This window comes from Necator americanus, chromosome III (assembly GCF_031761385.1).
Source record: "Necator americanus strain Aroian chromosome III, whole genome shotgun sequence".
Classification (NCBI taxonomy): Eukaryota; Metazoa; Nematoda; class Chromadorea; order Rhabditida; family Ancylostomatidae; genus Necator; species Necator americanus.
The window spans coordinates 8073273-8089587 of record NC_087373.1 but is presented as its reverse complement, the minus strand read 5'-3'; the positions used below and the strand labels follow the sequence as shown (position 1 = coordinate 8089587).

At 37.8% G+C, this 16315-nt stretch overlaps 1 protein-coding gene across 3 annotated transcripts in view; it reads right to left on the bottom strand.

Annotated features, from left to right (window-relative positions):
- Positions 1-11856, bottom strand: part of RB195_008929 (uncharacterized protein) — a gene marked incomplete at both ends in the record, with an annotated part of 34555 nt that extends 22699 nt beyond the window's left edge. For 2 of the 3 annotated variants that reach the window (XM_064195680.1, XM_064195681.1), the window contains one exon: positions 3705-3771. In XM_064195680.1, coding sequence (XP_064046824.1) covers positions 3705-3771 — 67 coding nt within the window. Of the gene's footprint in view, positions 1-3704; positions 3772-11744 lie in introns of those variants that run through there. The other variant, XM_064195678.1, reaches the window with a different exon arrangement.
- Between the last annotated feature and the right edge of the window lie 4459 nt (positions 11857-16315).

The window sequence follows — 16315 nt, the reverse complement described above, 5'->3', positions numbered from 1 at the left end:
TTTTAAACAGTTCACCAAACGCTCTGCCACCTACGCACGAGTATACGGTGGTTTTCAAATAAAGCACAAGCAGGTTATAGCGTGAGATACGCAGCGCTGATAGATTTCTTTGAGATTGTATGGTAGTTAGTTTGAAATTGCCCCAAGCTAATCAAACATTCCCCCTCCGGAGTCGATAAATCCTAGCAAGATTTGTTTTAGAACATTTCAGATTATTATTATTATTGATTATTTATTATTAGCATTTATTGATTAGCCCCTCCCCTCCTCCTCCCCCACCAATGCAAGTCATTTTAATGGTCGCATAGTCCACGTAAACCTCAAACGATTCAGAACTGAAGCTGAAAATGTTAGCGGCATCCCAAGCGGACTAATCAATGAACTTATTTTTCGCTTTTACTTTCTGTCAACCATTTTGCCCCTGCCACAAAAGAAAGTTAAGGATAACGCAAGAAAACCGGAGATAGAACTATTCCAAGAATTAAAGACAGGAGAAAGTCACTGGCGTATCAATCCACTGGGATGCGCCAACGAGTTTTACCGGAATTCGTAATCGCTGAGGTTTTGGAACGCTTGCTAGCCTATAGAATGCCTTGCGGAGGCTAACCGATGTGTCAGGTCAGTGTTTTTATCCTCCCAGACAGGTGTGCTACCAATTTATCGACCCCGGAGGGATCAAAGGCTTGGTGAGCACTAGGGGAGAATCGAACTCTCGACAATGCGACTACATACTGCGGACCTCTTACAGACTGGGCTATACCCGCCCTTTTGTTTCCATCCACTAAGAATTAGTGGATGGAAACATAATTGAAATTTTTCGATTCGTTGCATGAAAGGAAACACCTAGAACACGTAAATATTGCTCCGTAAGTGTAATTTGATGGCGAATCCATATAATCATCCTATATGCTTCCAAAAAGCAACAGTAAAAGAATATTTTAGTTTTTGTATAAGCACTACAGTAGGAAAATGGCGTCCTCAAACCCTAGAGATAGGGAGTCATCGGCTGAGGTATTAAGGAGAATGCATAGAAGTTACTGAGAGGAGTTGTTGAGGATTTCTTTCTATTCTATTGGTGTAACAAAGATGAGTCAATCCTCAGAAATCAATCAAAGTTACAGCATGAGACTCATCGAAAAAAAAACGTCTGGCTTTTAAGTCTTAAAGGCATCACCCCACGAATCGGAGGTGGTGCAGATTTCAGATGGAGTATTCTTACAAAAGATAGTAAGTTATGGAGAGAACTGTGATTCCGTCCATTTCCTCCCAATTACCGTAAAAAAAACGAGTTCGATTGGAGCGCGCCAGCCTTGTGCACGCGCCGCATCTTCCGGGCCGTTTTTTTTACGCCAATTAGCAAGAAATGGACGGAATCACCCTCCTCTCCATAATCTACTATCCCACATACGAATACTCCACCTGAAATCCATACCACCTCAGATTCGTGGAGTGATGCCTTTAAGGATTACAACAAAGTGGTGGCTCAGTAGAATAATTTCCATAAAGAAAAAAATTCTAATAGGTAGTGGTGACGAGTCTACTCTCCTCACAAATCCAAATAACAATGGATTGGGAAAAAAGAATTCAAATATAAACGAGGGAAATTAACTTTGAAAAAAAAGGTAAAGCCTTTTTTATTTGAACAAGTAAGTACTGACATGCTTGGGTTAAAATATTTCGCATGCACTCTTTCGAATTACATTTTCAACGGAAATTTTTTTCGACTCTGTAGGAGGAGGCGAAAAGGAATGCAGGAATTTTGAAAACTTAATTACTTTCACTGAAGATGAAATATTCCAATACATCTTTCAAAGTACATTTCCCCCCACGGAAATTCCTTTGACATTAGGACGAACAGAGAAAATCCTTAAAATTTTAATAACATACATGCGTCACGCGAATGCCATCATCTAATCCATTATAGAGGGTTCTTTTTCCTTCGGTCGCCTCTAACCTATTAGTATGATCGTTTGATGACGTAACGCACATATTTTTCGACCTTATTCAAGTTCATTCAGGCGCGGCACATTCACATCCCAGCTCGTCGACGTCATCGTCCATGTACAGAGGAGCGCGAGCCGTTTAGGAATTCTTGGAGTTGTTTACGAATATAACCCTACGGCGATGCTATATTAAAAGGCATCACCCCACGAATCTGAGGTGGTACGGATTTCAGGTGGAGTATTCGTATACGGGATCGTAGATTAAGGAGAGAAGGATGATTCCGTCATTTTTTTCCTAATTGCCGTAGAAAACAGCCCGGAAGATATGGCTTCGGGCATTCTGGCGCATTTTTTTCTACAAGGAGTTCGACTGGAGCGCGCCAGCCTTTTGCGGCGCCGCATCTTCTGGGCCGTTTTTTTACAGCAATTAGGAAGAAATGGACGGAATTACCCTTCTCTTCATAATCTACTATCCCTTTTAAGAATACTCCACCTGAAATCTGCACCACCTCAGATTCGTGGGGTAATGCCTTCAATGCACAGCAGGAACAAATGATATAAAAAGGAGAGTGCTGACGTTAATCAACCTATCTAAAATGCGGTGAATACAAAGCAAATATTCTTCAAAAAAAAAAGAAAAATGGCGTCACCAGTGCCTCAACTAAGATGTAACCAAGAAACATCGGAAAAAAAATTTGAAGCACAGTCAAAGACAACATTCAGCGAAATTGAGTCATTTTGCAAACCCGTTCAAGAAAAGATAGGGTTAAAGGTGGAGGTCACGTCTATGACCATAATCATGCTCATTTCCCTCTAATCACCCTGAAAAATAGCGTGAAACTTCAATATCGATCAAATTTTCCTACGATGCACCTGGTAACGTGTCACGTATATGTGCGCAGGCACCACTCATTTACCGTCAGCAAGCACTAGGGACAATGTGAACGGCGCATTAACTGTTCATTGATTAGGTGGAATTGAGAGGTGATCGCGTTTGTGGTCTTGTGATCTTCACCGTTTGCCCGTGGGAAGAAAATCGTGGAAAAATCCAGATATCGTCAGTTTTATGGAATGCAACCTTCGAACAAACACCTCTCCTCAACTGTTATCGCAATGTGTTCGGTGTTACATACGAATTCCTAAGAGAACGAGCGAGAAATACAGAATCGCATAGGCAACACAAAGCAGCTGTTATACTTTTTTGTGAGATGACTTCGCTCAATCTATACGAACGGGAAATTTATGAGGAATTAAGTTGACTGTTGTAAAGTGGAATGAATCAATACACAGAAATACAGGAACGTTTCAAACCCTCCGTATTTCTACATTGGAAATGTTGGATCCGTATACAAAGTACAAAAAAAGAAATCTCTTAAGATTTGCTTCACTTTTTTGAAATCCTCCGATTGAAGTGCAGCTTTTCCCGGAATTTTTGTTAGAAGGAACTTCTTCTTTCACAAAAAATATACTCTAAATACGTAAATTTAATTTTAAAAAATATGAAAAACATAAAATAAAATAAAATAAAATATGAAAAATATGCGAATGGTAAACATAAAAATACGTTGAATATAGCTATTATTTTTAAATAAAATTTGGTATCCTAATAACCTCGTCCGTTCTGGATTGAGAGTTCTTGGCTTTCTTGGGTCATCGAAACCTTGGGCTTTCTCGGTTTGGGATAAGATTCCAAAGATCGAAAAAAGAAAAGAGAAAAGAAAGAAAGAGAAAAAGAAAAGAGTAAAGATGAGGATTCCTCACCTTTTGTAGCAGGAAAATGATCACCACATAATGTGCTATCAAGGACCAACGCAGTTGTACAAAACATAAGCAAAATCCCAGTGAGTTTTGTCTTTCTTGTTCTTTTTTTGTTTTATTCTTCACTTAGAAATATTTTCAAATGAATAAATAAATAAATAAAGCACATGTGTCGTTACCGCTGTTTTCGGGACATAAGACAGTGAACTAAGCCTGAAAACAGTGTTAACGGCACCAGTTCAAGTAAGTTTTTCGCAATTTCCGCGCTCCGGTGCTCCTAGATTTCCGCAAAGCATCGAAGTCCATTTAACAAGCGTTTTCCGCTCAATTTTTCATAGAAATCGTGCTATAGAGGATTCAATTAGGTTTTTTTTTCCTACGCTTTTCAAGTGACAAGCTTCAATCTGCTGAAGAAAGGGAAAAGGAAGCAGAAAAGCTTCTAGTAGTAGCGACTAGTTTCCAACGTGGCTTAGTCAGGAGATCATAATAGAAGAATGTAACAAAATTTAAAAGCAATAAAGGAAAATGTTGAATATTGAAGCGAAATGCTAACTTTGGTGGCTATACGTCATCTAAAACATCTATAAAATTCCACAAAATCTCTTTAAAATTAGCTTTAAGTCGTCCCCTTTCCTAAGCGTTCCCTTCGCAGCTTAGAGTATCTTAAGTATGCAGTACCTTATGGATTTTCCCAGAAAATGGAACCGAGCGAGCAACATTTCAAAGTAGATGGAGTTCTACTTTAGTCTGAACAGCTTGCATTCGTAAAGCAACATCAGAATGATCACAAATCACTGACACAATCAACAATGTTAAAATGTAGAAAGACAAGTTACGGGAAAAAAGAGAAATTCTATGAATTCCTAGGAGAAGACTGATTGGTTTTACAATTGTTGGAAAAGAAAAGTATATGCTGAATCAAAAAAAAAGATGCACATGTATTTCTAGTGTCAACCGCGGCGAACACTTCAGAATAGCTTAAGGAATTCGATCTAAATAAAAAATATATATTGGATAAAATCAATTATAGTCCTTTCTTATGTAGCTCGTTTTCACCCATATTATTCATATATTATTCAAAAATGCTGCTCAAAAATGCTGAATTGAACGATTATTGAGCGCAGGCCAAGCTATTAGGAAGATAATAATGTTTTCCTTCGCCGCAAATTAAAAAACATCAAAGCATGCCCATCAAAACCAGCATAACAAGGCGCCTCCGGCTTTGGCAGACATCGAGTAGCCCCGGGAAAAACATCAAAACTATTTTTTTTCTATAGCTTTTACTAAATAACTGCATCTTCAATCTAGTGTCGAATACGGAACACTGCTGGTTTTGAACATGACGTTTCAAGCAGACACTTGAAAGTGAGTAAAAATTGATAAAGTATAAGAACAAGAAAATAGTCGGCTTCAATTAGAAAAATTAATTTCACAGCATCCACCCACCAAAGCCAAAGATCCAATATTAATCAAATGTTGACAAGTGTAAAGAAGGCCTTGCTTTCCTTTCTCCTCCAAATACGCTAGTTCAAGATTTTTATTGAATTTGAAGTTTTTAAAGTTTAAATAAGTTTAAAAAAACTAATATATGATATTTAAGCCGAGAGTTAACAAGAAAAGAAGCAGACTCGAGGATTATCACGTAGGAGGCTCCTCGAAGATTTGGAAACATAGTCCTTAACCCTATTCTCTGTAAACACTTCACAATTTACGAGAATGTACTTTTCCATATGAATAGAATTTCAACAACAGAATCGAGAATTCAGCACAGAAACTCTATGGTCATCCAGATGAAAAGTTCGGCGCGACGGGCGAACTTCACGGGACCCGAAGTGCGTTCGAAGAACCACTATGTAGAACAATGGAGTCTTTGTGGAAGTAAAAAATAGGAAAAAAAAGCTTTCACATTCTTTCGCCGAGTCTCCAGTCCATTACTTAACTCTGAGACATTTTTTTTTAAGATTTCTGGCTTAAGGCTCAGAAAGCAATCCGTGTATCCCATATTAAATCATTTCATTATCACAGTTTCAGAGAAGTAATCTGCGTGAAATTCTCTGGTAATAAAAAAGACATTCGCAGGAAGTATGGATATGTTTCTTTTTTTTTTGTTTTTTTTTCTGGACCAAAGTTTAGTTTTGGATGTAACTGTTCTGCTATTGTTGTCTTTTTGATTTTTTGAAATCTCCTCTTCTAGGGTCAATGAAGGTTCGTCGTAATCAAGAAGCGATCGCTCGCTTGGCGGAATGGGGACTGAGTCAAACAGCAATTGCAGGTCGTCTCAAGACTCCACCTCGAACTGACCCACAGATAATGAGACAGGAATGAAAGGATCCGGAATGAAAGGATCGTGTTCGATATAAACGCAGAACCTGGTCGCCCAAGAACTAGCAACATTCTAAGGATGCGTGGAATCGTCTGAAAAAGTGGATGCAAAAGAAAGGTTAGCACCACCCGTAACGAAATGGCTCAAGAGTTGACGATTTCTTGAAAATCTGCTTAGACGACTGTCCGTAACAAGCTAGGACTCACAAGGTATCGATTCTTCAATGGAAAAGTTCTCAACGATCAAGCAAAAAAGAATCGAAGGAATAAAGGATATAGTATAAAGTGTCTGGCGTTTATCAATCCGCTTGGGATGCGCCACCACGTTCACTTCAATTCAGAATCGTTTGAGGTTCACGAACGTGTAACTGGCCTATAGAATGACTTGCGGTGGCTAGCCGATGTGTCAAGTCAGTGTTTTTATCCTCCCAGACAAGTCTGGTACCAATTTATCGAACCCGGATGGATGAAAGGCTCGGTGAGCACTAGGGCGGATTCGAACCTCCGATCGATCGTGCAGGAAGTGTAACCTCTAACCACTCTAACCACTACACCACACCCGTTCGTATCGGAAGGATAAATGCGAAAAAAAACCTCGATTTTTTCAATCTGGAATGTAGATGCCTGGGCGACCATCCACAAATGTCTATGAACCTTAGTCAGAGCACAACACCCAGAGCCATTAGTCTGGGTCAGAGCACATCCGATGCTGACTTATACATACTCAAAAAAATGAGGAAAACTTTCGCAAATGCTACTTTGGAGCTGCTAGTTAGGGATGACGATTGAATCCGCTGGTCTAGCATGACATATGCTCTGATTTTATGAGAAAACGCCAGTCATTATGTCGGACGCTTTTTTTACCGACGTCGACGGCGGACTGATAGTTCTCACTGCTTCTGATGTCTCAAATTCCTGGACTTGTTAATGAGTTGCACATTGTGGTGTTTGCGAACTACGTCCTATCTTCTACAGGTGAAGAAATCCTAACTCCAAAAATTTCCTAGCACATAGACTATAAAGATAATGAATGACGTATTAGATGGATTTTCTCCATATTTAAATAGGGTTCGTAAAGAAATTTGCAAGTAAGAGCTAAAACGCGATGCATTTCTTGCAAACCCAGAACTCAGAGGAGGCATCAGAAGTCTTAGTTCCACCGACGAAGCAACTCTTTACACCCATGAGCCTAACTTAATGAAACTGCTGGATAGAATAGAGTAGTGATGAAAGTACAGGATAAAGCAACGTAAATTTCTGGGAGTAATGGAATCTAGTTAACTAGATTTTATCTTGTCAATCACCTGGTTGTAAGGAGTTGCATCGTCGGGTGAACTGATACGGAAGGTTCACCTGAAGCCTCTATTTCATTGATTTCTGAGGAGTATTTTGGTTTATCCTTCTATTCGCAAAATTCGTCCTCAATTCCGACTACTATCAAAAGAATTCAACATAAAAATTTCTCCGCTGCCTTCATGGATCTTATAACGTGCTAGTAAGTACATTCTTTCTGGGACTCGGGTAAAGCCGCATTCTAACAGCAGCATCAGCCTACTTGCCTTGCTGTTGCCCTTTTCTCACGAAACATCTGACTGCTTTTTAAAACTGAATGAACCTCCAGAAAGGATCAGGGAGATTATTGGATGAGATTACTGAGATCAAGGAGATTATAGGATGGGTATTAAACGTTAAAAAATACCGAAATAATTGAATTTCTTCAATATTTCACATTTACGTATACTCAGGAATATGAACATAGGCTTAATTTTTCAATCTTAGTTGACAGAACGTAACAAGAAAAATTCTTCTTTTACAAAACCTCTTGAAGTGGTTAGTTAAATTGTTGTCTATCTTATTCTATTGAAATTATAGTGAAATTGGACTAGCAATGACACACTGATTTTAGTCAGAATAATTCTATTATTTCAGAATAATTCATTTTCAAACTTTAAAGGATTGAGGAAAGAAGGTTTTTTCACGTCTGAGTTCCTTCAACCGCAATAAAACGAATTTAGAGTTCGTATAATCTCCATCTTTGATACATTTTTCAGCTACCAAAGTAAAAGTCACAATTGTAACACAGCGCCACTTTCTGAACTGCTACAGTGTTAGCTGGAATCCAATGAAAATATCAGTTGAAAATAAGTACAAACAAATGTTCATTTCAAAATGTCATTCACTAATAAAGCAGTTTTTCTTTTATTTCGCCAGCATTACAAAAAAAAGATACACTTAGTAGTGATCTGCATTCGAAAGGGACTTCGTCCACGCGAGAATTTCGAAAGTAATTTTCTTGGACGTACTGTTTAATTGGATGTAATAAACGCTACAGGAAACGGATGTTCAGACGGAAGCTGACTACTTTATTCCAAACCAATCATCCTTGAGATCCTGCCAAAACGAAGTCAACAGATAAAAAATGATTACATTGTCTATCAAATTACTCCAACTTCTGACAAAGATTACTTGGAAGATTTTTTTGAACAAAAAATTAAAAAAAAAGAGTGCGAAAAATTAAAAGCTAGATTTCTGGAAATAAAAGAGTTGTACAAGCAAAAAATCCAGCACGCAAATAGAAGAAACATTGCATACGAACATTCGAAAATTCTCTTCTGAGAAGTAGGAATGAACCGCTCTGTCTCGATTCACTTGCAGACAGTGACAAATGTCGCTTGTTTTACCGCAGTAACATTTGCTGCGGGTTTTCCTGGATGTCTGAGGCTGTCATAGATTTTCACTTACTTCTGAACTGTACAGTGAATTCTTAAACAACATTTCAACAGGATTCGTGGATTTTATTCATTCTTTTCGGTCCTTTAAATCTTAAATAATTCGTTAATCGCTTCATATACGACAAATACTGCTAAAGAGCGGCAGAGTTCAAGCAGAAGAATCCGGGTTAAGAGTTGTTGAAGGGAAATCGATCGATCTCTAGAAAAAGGAAAGGAAAGGAAAGAATTTCAGTGGTGCTGCACGAACGTAGACATGATGGTGTTCTAAGACAGATTGTGACATGATTTCTGGATGAACCGATCAATGATGTGGGGGCTGTTAGGGCGGAGCATCGATGTAGGGCCGAGGAGGTGGATAACGGAGAACGGAGAGTACGAACCTGAACGAGCTGGCGCGCTTGGAAGCAGCTAACTGCTTCCAAGCGCCGACAAAACACGCGCGAATCACCAACAGCAGGTGATAAAACGGTAGACATGTGAGTGAATTCGCCTAGCTTGCGAATACCACAATTAATCCATGGATAATTTCTGCTTGAAACGTTGGACATTGAAACTGAGAGGTGTTTTTTTAAGAAAATGCAAAAGAAAAGAAACGCAAAAAATCTCTTTTCTTCGTTGCACGAAAAGTGTTTTCTTAAGTGGAAAATTTTCTGCGAAATTCTCTTTTTTTGGCAGTAAAGAGAGAACTAAAAACGGAATTGGCGTTATTAAAGTAAAATTTAAAAAAAAAGATATGGAGAATTTAATTGAGGTGAACGGCTGATTAGTAGTGCAATAAAAGAGAGCATAACCTATAAAATAATAGTTAATTCTACTCATCTGGCTCATCCCATAAATAATGCCGCGCTTTTAATTGCAAATTAAAGTCCTCAGGGGAATTTTTAAGGGAGCATTGAAAGTGTACATCAGAAATGGTGAAAAAGGATCGTATGCAGTACCGTAAAGTATATTTCGGGTCCTTGAGCGTTTCGTTTATCTTCTCATTTTGAAAAGCGCTGGAAGACCACCGGATTATTTACTGGATGCATAAGTATGTTGTGATTCCATGGGCTCTATGGGAAATATAATCTCTGTAATTCTAAGCTAAAATAAAACTAAAACAACTTTAAAATAAACGTTATTCTAAGCTATTCTACGGGAAAAATGATAGGAAGATAATTCCCTCATATCCTATGTCGCAAATCCTAGTTTCTTTATAAACTGTTTTTCCTGTTATCCATCCTACAAATCCTACAACCTTGTTTCCTCACAACACGATTTCAGCTAAAGTTTTCCTCTGAGACATTTGTAGTCCTCAAAACTCATCTGAAAGACGTGATTTGAACAGAAATGTCTTTTTCATCCTTCGATCGTATTTTCAACTCCTGTATAAACAGAACACATCTATTGAATAAAAGGATAATTATGATAGGAATAAATAATATGAAGGAAACAGAAGAGAGGATTTTCGCACGTTTTTGTGTTCAAAAACAGATATGATATGTTAAAGTGACAAACGAAAAGTATAAGGTGTTGATCCAAATTGTTCTGGGATACGCCAACGCGTTCGACCTCAATTCAGAATCGTTTGAGGTTTCTGAACGCTTCCTAAGAGATTCAATGAGCGACTCCTGATCCCACGCGGGTTTCCTTTGCTCAACTACGTCACAGATCACTTCTTTATTTCCTCAAACATGTGTAATTAAACTAATAGTAGCAGTAGCAAAAATATGTACATCTACAAGGCAAAAAGGATAGAAAAGGAACGGAATAGCGAAGAGCTTCGACCTTTTTATACAGAAGAATATGGGCGGGCCGAGCTCGATGGTTCGGAAGTCCCGATCAGCCCTCGGATAATGATTCTTGAGGTTTCATATCATCTAAGAACTAAATGAAAAATAGAGATTCGTCTTCATACACCAGCACAACAAAGGCAATAACTTGGGCCACCTGATCTGTCAACTCAGTGTTTTTATTCTCGTAGACAGGTCTGCACTAACTAACTTGATTTAACCCAATTATAATACCTAATTATCTACCCACCTAATTATTATTTAAACATTTGATTGAAGATTAAATTTAAGCTAAATTTATTGACTGTTAGGCGATGAAAGTTTTGGTAATCTCTGGGGCGATTTCAAGCGATCAATAGTGAGCGCTCACAGCGGAACCTCTTACCAACTGAGCTACACCCGTCCTCTCATTTAAGTATGTACTTCTAGGGAAATACCTTAATATATGTACAACAGAGAGAACAGTGAGAACCCAACTGGAACAGATATCCAAAAGACATTTCCTTCGAATTTCTGATCGTTTGTGGGGTTTCAATATTGAAAATTATTGTAGAACTGGAAATTATGTGATAAATTGAGAGAATCGTAACCGGCGTAGAGGCGGAGGCGGACGTTCTCCTTAACAAAACATCAAATTGTGATCCTCTAACAAGTGGATAGTGAAGAAAAGAAGTTTGTGAATGAATAATCGGTGCTTAGCGAGTATTTTCACATATTCGTGGAAAAAAACCAGGATCACAACAACGGGTCCAGGATTGCCATTGTATTCAAAACAGATCAAATGTTTCAGTCCGATGAAGTAAAAAAAAAACTCTTTTTGAACACAAATTCACTACAGAGGAAATCTTTCAAGTTTTTAAATAAAAGATTTAAGATGTTCAGTGTTGCTTCTAGAGCACTTCCACATTCAGTTCAGAATCGTTTGAGGTTTATGAGTGAATAACGTTGCGGGCGCTAAATGATCCATCAAATCAATGTTTTGATTCTTCTGGATGAATTTCGTACAACTTTATGATCGCCGAGGTGCTGAATGCTTTTTCTAGTCTTGGAAAATATCGAAATATTGTAAGATATATATATATATATATATATATAGTTGGAATTTTGGACAAATTCTTTTTCCACTTTTTTGGTATCTAATGACAAAAAAAAATGATTTATTGAGAAAAAATCTGCTGATTTACTGAAATATCACAATGGAGCTGGCGGTCACTAACAAGAAGCACGTCGACGAGTAACAAGTGTTCTTTTCAGCATTTTCATACTTTCACAAGGTGCAATACCGTCACTGCCATATGCTTCAAGCACGACGTCTCTAAGTAACAACATCGATACTGGATTACTAACTGAAATGTGCCAGATGTGATGAGAAACCACGTATTGAAAGGAGAACGTGTTCTCCCAAGCCAGTGGGAGAGGATTAAATTTTGCTGGAACCAATAAAATAGCCTCTTATAGTCAAGCACCTAATACGTTGTTGCATTACATTTTATTTTTCTAACGTTTTACATTTGTTTCGTATGGTATCAATAAACCTGGTATCAATAAAGATTAATAAATAAAATCAATAAAATATATTAATAAAGCCCTGTGCGATCCAGACTAGAACTACGGCGATCCAATGACTTTAGGCTAACGTCCAATGAAATTCTCAACGTTGATAGCGAAAAATCACAATATCCTCTACAAATCCAAAAAACAAATTAATCAAAAGCACAAGACTGCTCGTTTGCCCGACAAAGCTACTATTTACAGCCATGCAAGGTGAGAAAAATGAAATCTTTTGGCGTCACCATCATCACATTCAAGGGCTAAACAACTGCTTTGTTGCATAATTCTATCACCAACTCACCTTACTGGCATCTATTTCATAACTGGTACGGGTGTCAAGCGCTGCTTCGTCGGGTAAATTGATCACTCTGGTATTCGTGATACATCTGTCTTCCCAATTTCTATTATGTGTTCTGCGTTCCCACTGTGATTTTTGAGGAAATAGTTCACAAATCTCCTAATTACTATTTTACATAAGTCAGCAGTGGAAAGAACTTCTCGAAGCTACTATTTACATCCGTGCAAGGAGAAAATTTCTCTAAGAAAAACTGTTTTTTTTCGCTTTTTGTTGTTAGTTTATTGGGATGCCAACTAGGGTATCGCCTTCAGCGCATTCGATCCTCATTACTTATTTATCTATTTATTTATTGAAAACACCTGCAGGTGTGCCGTTTGATGCCAACGGACCAAGTGGAAGAGTTTTTCATTCTAAATAGCTAGCTCGCCCAGAGTCCTTGACACTAATTCTCGTTGAAATCCCTTTTATTGGCTCCGTTTAATTCGATAGCCGCTTTTTCCGGTGCACATCAATTAGCGTTTGCAACGTGGGAACTCACCAGAACTACACTTCCATTCGCACGGACGCAACGACTCAAAGATGGATGCGTGAGAATTCACTTCACACCACCTACTTCCTCTATAAAAAGATCCAGGCAGCTCATTTTCTAAGAAGTTACTGGCATCACTGCCATACATATTTTATGGAGTTTTCAAGGAAAAAAGTCTCTCAGCTTTACCAGAAGAACAAAATGAAGGAGACTCATTTCCAAAGTATTCCTTTAAGAGCGTCATGTGAAACAACAAAAAGGGCAAATATTGTTCTCGGACAAGGCTGGGGCCTGCTCCTTAAGATAAGGTTAGAAAAAAGGGCAGAGGACAAATTAGGAAGCGCAGACGAAATAAATTGTAACCTTCTAAAAATCGATGAAGAAGATCAAACAGAAAAGAGATTATGACGCTTTTCGTTTACCCAATTTTTTAACCCACCCCCATTCGGCTTCGCTCTAACCAATATATTAATCGGTCACATATCTTCGCTGAAAAATTTTGATCCGTCTCATCAACCCCGTAGAAATTAAGTGCAGGAAAAATGAAGGATAGTCTGAAGTAATCAGATAGAAAATTAAGAACAAACCCTAATGACTAAAAATCAGTAATTGAAAAAGATAAGAAAGATGTAATCTGAGATACTCAAACCGAACGTGGACAGATGATTTAGACAGATTACATAACATTTTAACAACATTTTAACATTTTAAATGTTAAAATGTTAAATTTTGAACATTTTAAATCTTCGTGGGTGACTATTTTTACATAGCGGTGTTTTAACGCTTAATTTCAAAAAACTTTCAGAGCAAATACAAACGAAAGCAGAAAAAAAGTTCAAAGAAAAATCCAAAATAGGACTTAACTATCATCAACGTCCCATACAAAACACCTAAACCCAACATCCAAGGAAAAAACCTAAGTCTGACAATTTGTTAAGCATATGGTGCAATTCAATTCTATTTTAGAAAACTTTGTGGAATTTAAATGTGAGATAAAGTAAATTTAAGTTGGCAATGCTGAGAATAATGTTATCCGTGAACCAATTCGAATATTTGTGCTTGAAAGAACGTCGAAAATTCATACTCGTGAAGCCTAACGATTTAATTCCTTAAAATATTCAAATGCATGGCACAGGCAGACTATTGACTGTACCATAATTCCTTAGAAAGCAAAAAAAAAGTTCTAAAAAGAGAAGCTTTATTCAAAATAATTTTTAAATAGTTTTACTTGGATGTTTGGAACCAAACAACAATATCGCTTGAGCACAACACTCCTTCTTCCTCCTTGGTGAGCAGGAGCTTCGTCTGTGTATTGAAACTTGGTGAAAGTCATAATTTTGCATTTCCGGATGAGTTATATTTAGATAGAGCTGTCTGAACTGAACCTATCCACTCAAAGAGGATCCGGACATCAAGGAAAAAACGATGCAAAGAATGCAACTCGACCGAAGTTGAAAGTAAAACGCGAGGCGAGAAAACAGACGGAAGGCAAGGATCAACGGCGTCTACTAATGCCATTGCTTTTGACTCCTCTTAATCCATTCATGCACACTCAAACATCTATCAGGATTAGTATAAATGACTACGTTACGCATACCACATACTGAAAAAGGACCTCAGTCTTGGGGAAAAGAGAAAGAAAAAAAGTGTGGCGAAAATTGGATGAATAATTACTGGCCAATGAATGGATGAATGAATGCGCCGAGGAGGACAACTAATCCACACATACACACACATAGAAGCAGAATTAGGCACAACAAAGCCATCGTGATGGGCCAAACCGTAGTGTGTTTAGATTAGGATATGAAGGAAAGACCAAGAATCACCAAGAAATGAAAGAAAAATGAAGGAATCAGTGGTATGAAATGTCAGAAGAATAATGTCAAACTTCTCTCTTTATTTTCCTCTATTTTATTTCATATTTAATCCACATCTTCAAATAGTGGTTTGTTAATAGAATTTATGTTCTCTTGTGTTCTCTCTTTCTGGAATCTTCACATTTCCGGTAATTTTATCTCCATATTTAATCAACATTTTCAAATACTGGTTTGTTAATAGAATTTATGTTCTTTTGTGCTTTGCCAATGACTTTTTGGTAGAAATTTGTTTATGATCTGAAATCTCGACAATTTCGTCTTTCATCAAACGACTGAAAATGTCTTGAGGTTCTTGATACCGTGTACATTTCCTCAAACTCCTCCCTCTCTTTGACATGCTTCGATATCGTACCAGCCACACTTTCTTTGAATTCCAAACCGAAAACAAACTGACCAGTCTCATCGTCAAAGCGTATCCGCAAATTTATATGAGATTCCCAGGACTTCCTATGTCAAGTATTGGGTCATGCCGCAAACAGTACGGTATTTTATGCTCCTCTACTTTCTTTTAAGGGTAATAAATCTTTTTTTTCTCTTCCCATATACATATTTTAATTTACTAAAATCCTTCTTCATTTTCTTTTGGTACATTTTCAGTGCCTTTCTTGCAAAGTTCTACCTCGGACTTTAATTAATATAACTCTGAAAAAGATTGCATTACTTTTCTGATGATCCACTACAACTGTAATCTTTCAATTACCATACGTAAGAAGTTAAGAATTCCAATGCAGCTGATATTTTGAAAATTTCTATGTGGTTTCCTGGAAAGATAGGATAGGGAAAGAAAGCGACTTTATTATGCAAGACAAAGAAGAGTTGTAGTCAAGTGATATGTTGAGACAACATTGAGGACATGGAGCTTCCAGATTTTTCTTCTCCAGTTTTTTTTTGTGTGTACTTTAACTGTGAAGAATCACGATATACAATAACGGGGTTATTCTGTCGTGTGTGTGTGTGTGTGTGTGTGTGTGTGTGTGTGTGTGTGTGTGTGTGGGCGTGTGTGTGTGTGCGTGTGTGTGTGTGTGTGTGTGTGTGTGTGTGTGTGTGTGTGTGTGTGTGTGTGTGTGTGTGTGTGTGTGTGTGTGTGTGTGTGTGTGTGTGTGTGTGTGTGTGTGTGTGTGTGTGTGTGTGTGTGTGTGTGTGTGTGTGTGTGTGTGTGTGTGTGTCTGTCGAATTGGTGCGCTGACGCCGGAAAGCTATAAAATTAATTTCGTATGGATGTCGCAAAAAGTAAATGAGACGTTGCAACAGTTTCATATCCATGGTCACTGCACATGTTCCGCTGCACCTTTATAATTGTTGGGGGAAATAAGAGGAAAACCCCGTACTTTGAGTAATGCTTTCAATCTGTGTCTGAATTACATTGGTATCGAAACAGTATTTGAAGCTGAAGTTTGAATAGAACTGAAAAGAAAACTATCAAATGAAAGAAAGCGTTATTAGAAAAACACAATTCTAATTTTACCGAAAATGTCATTTCTATTGATTTTCATTGATCAGAGTGAAGGAGAACGAAAAGAACACCACAGAAAG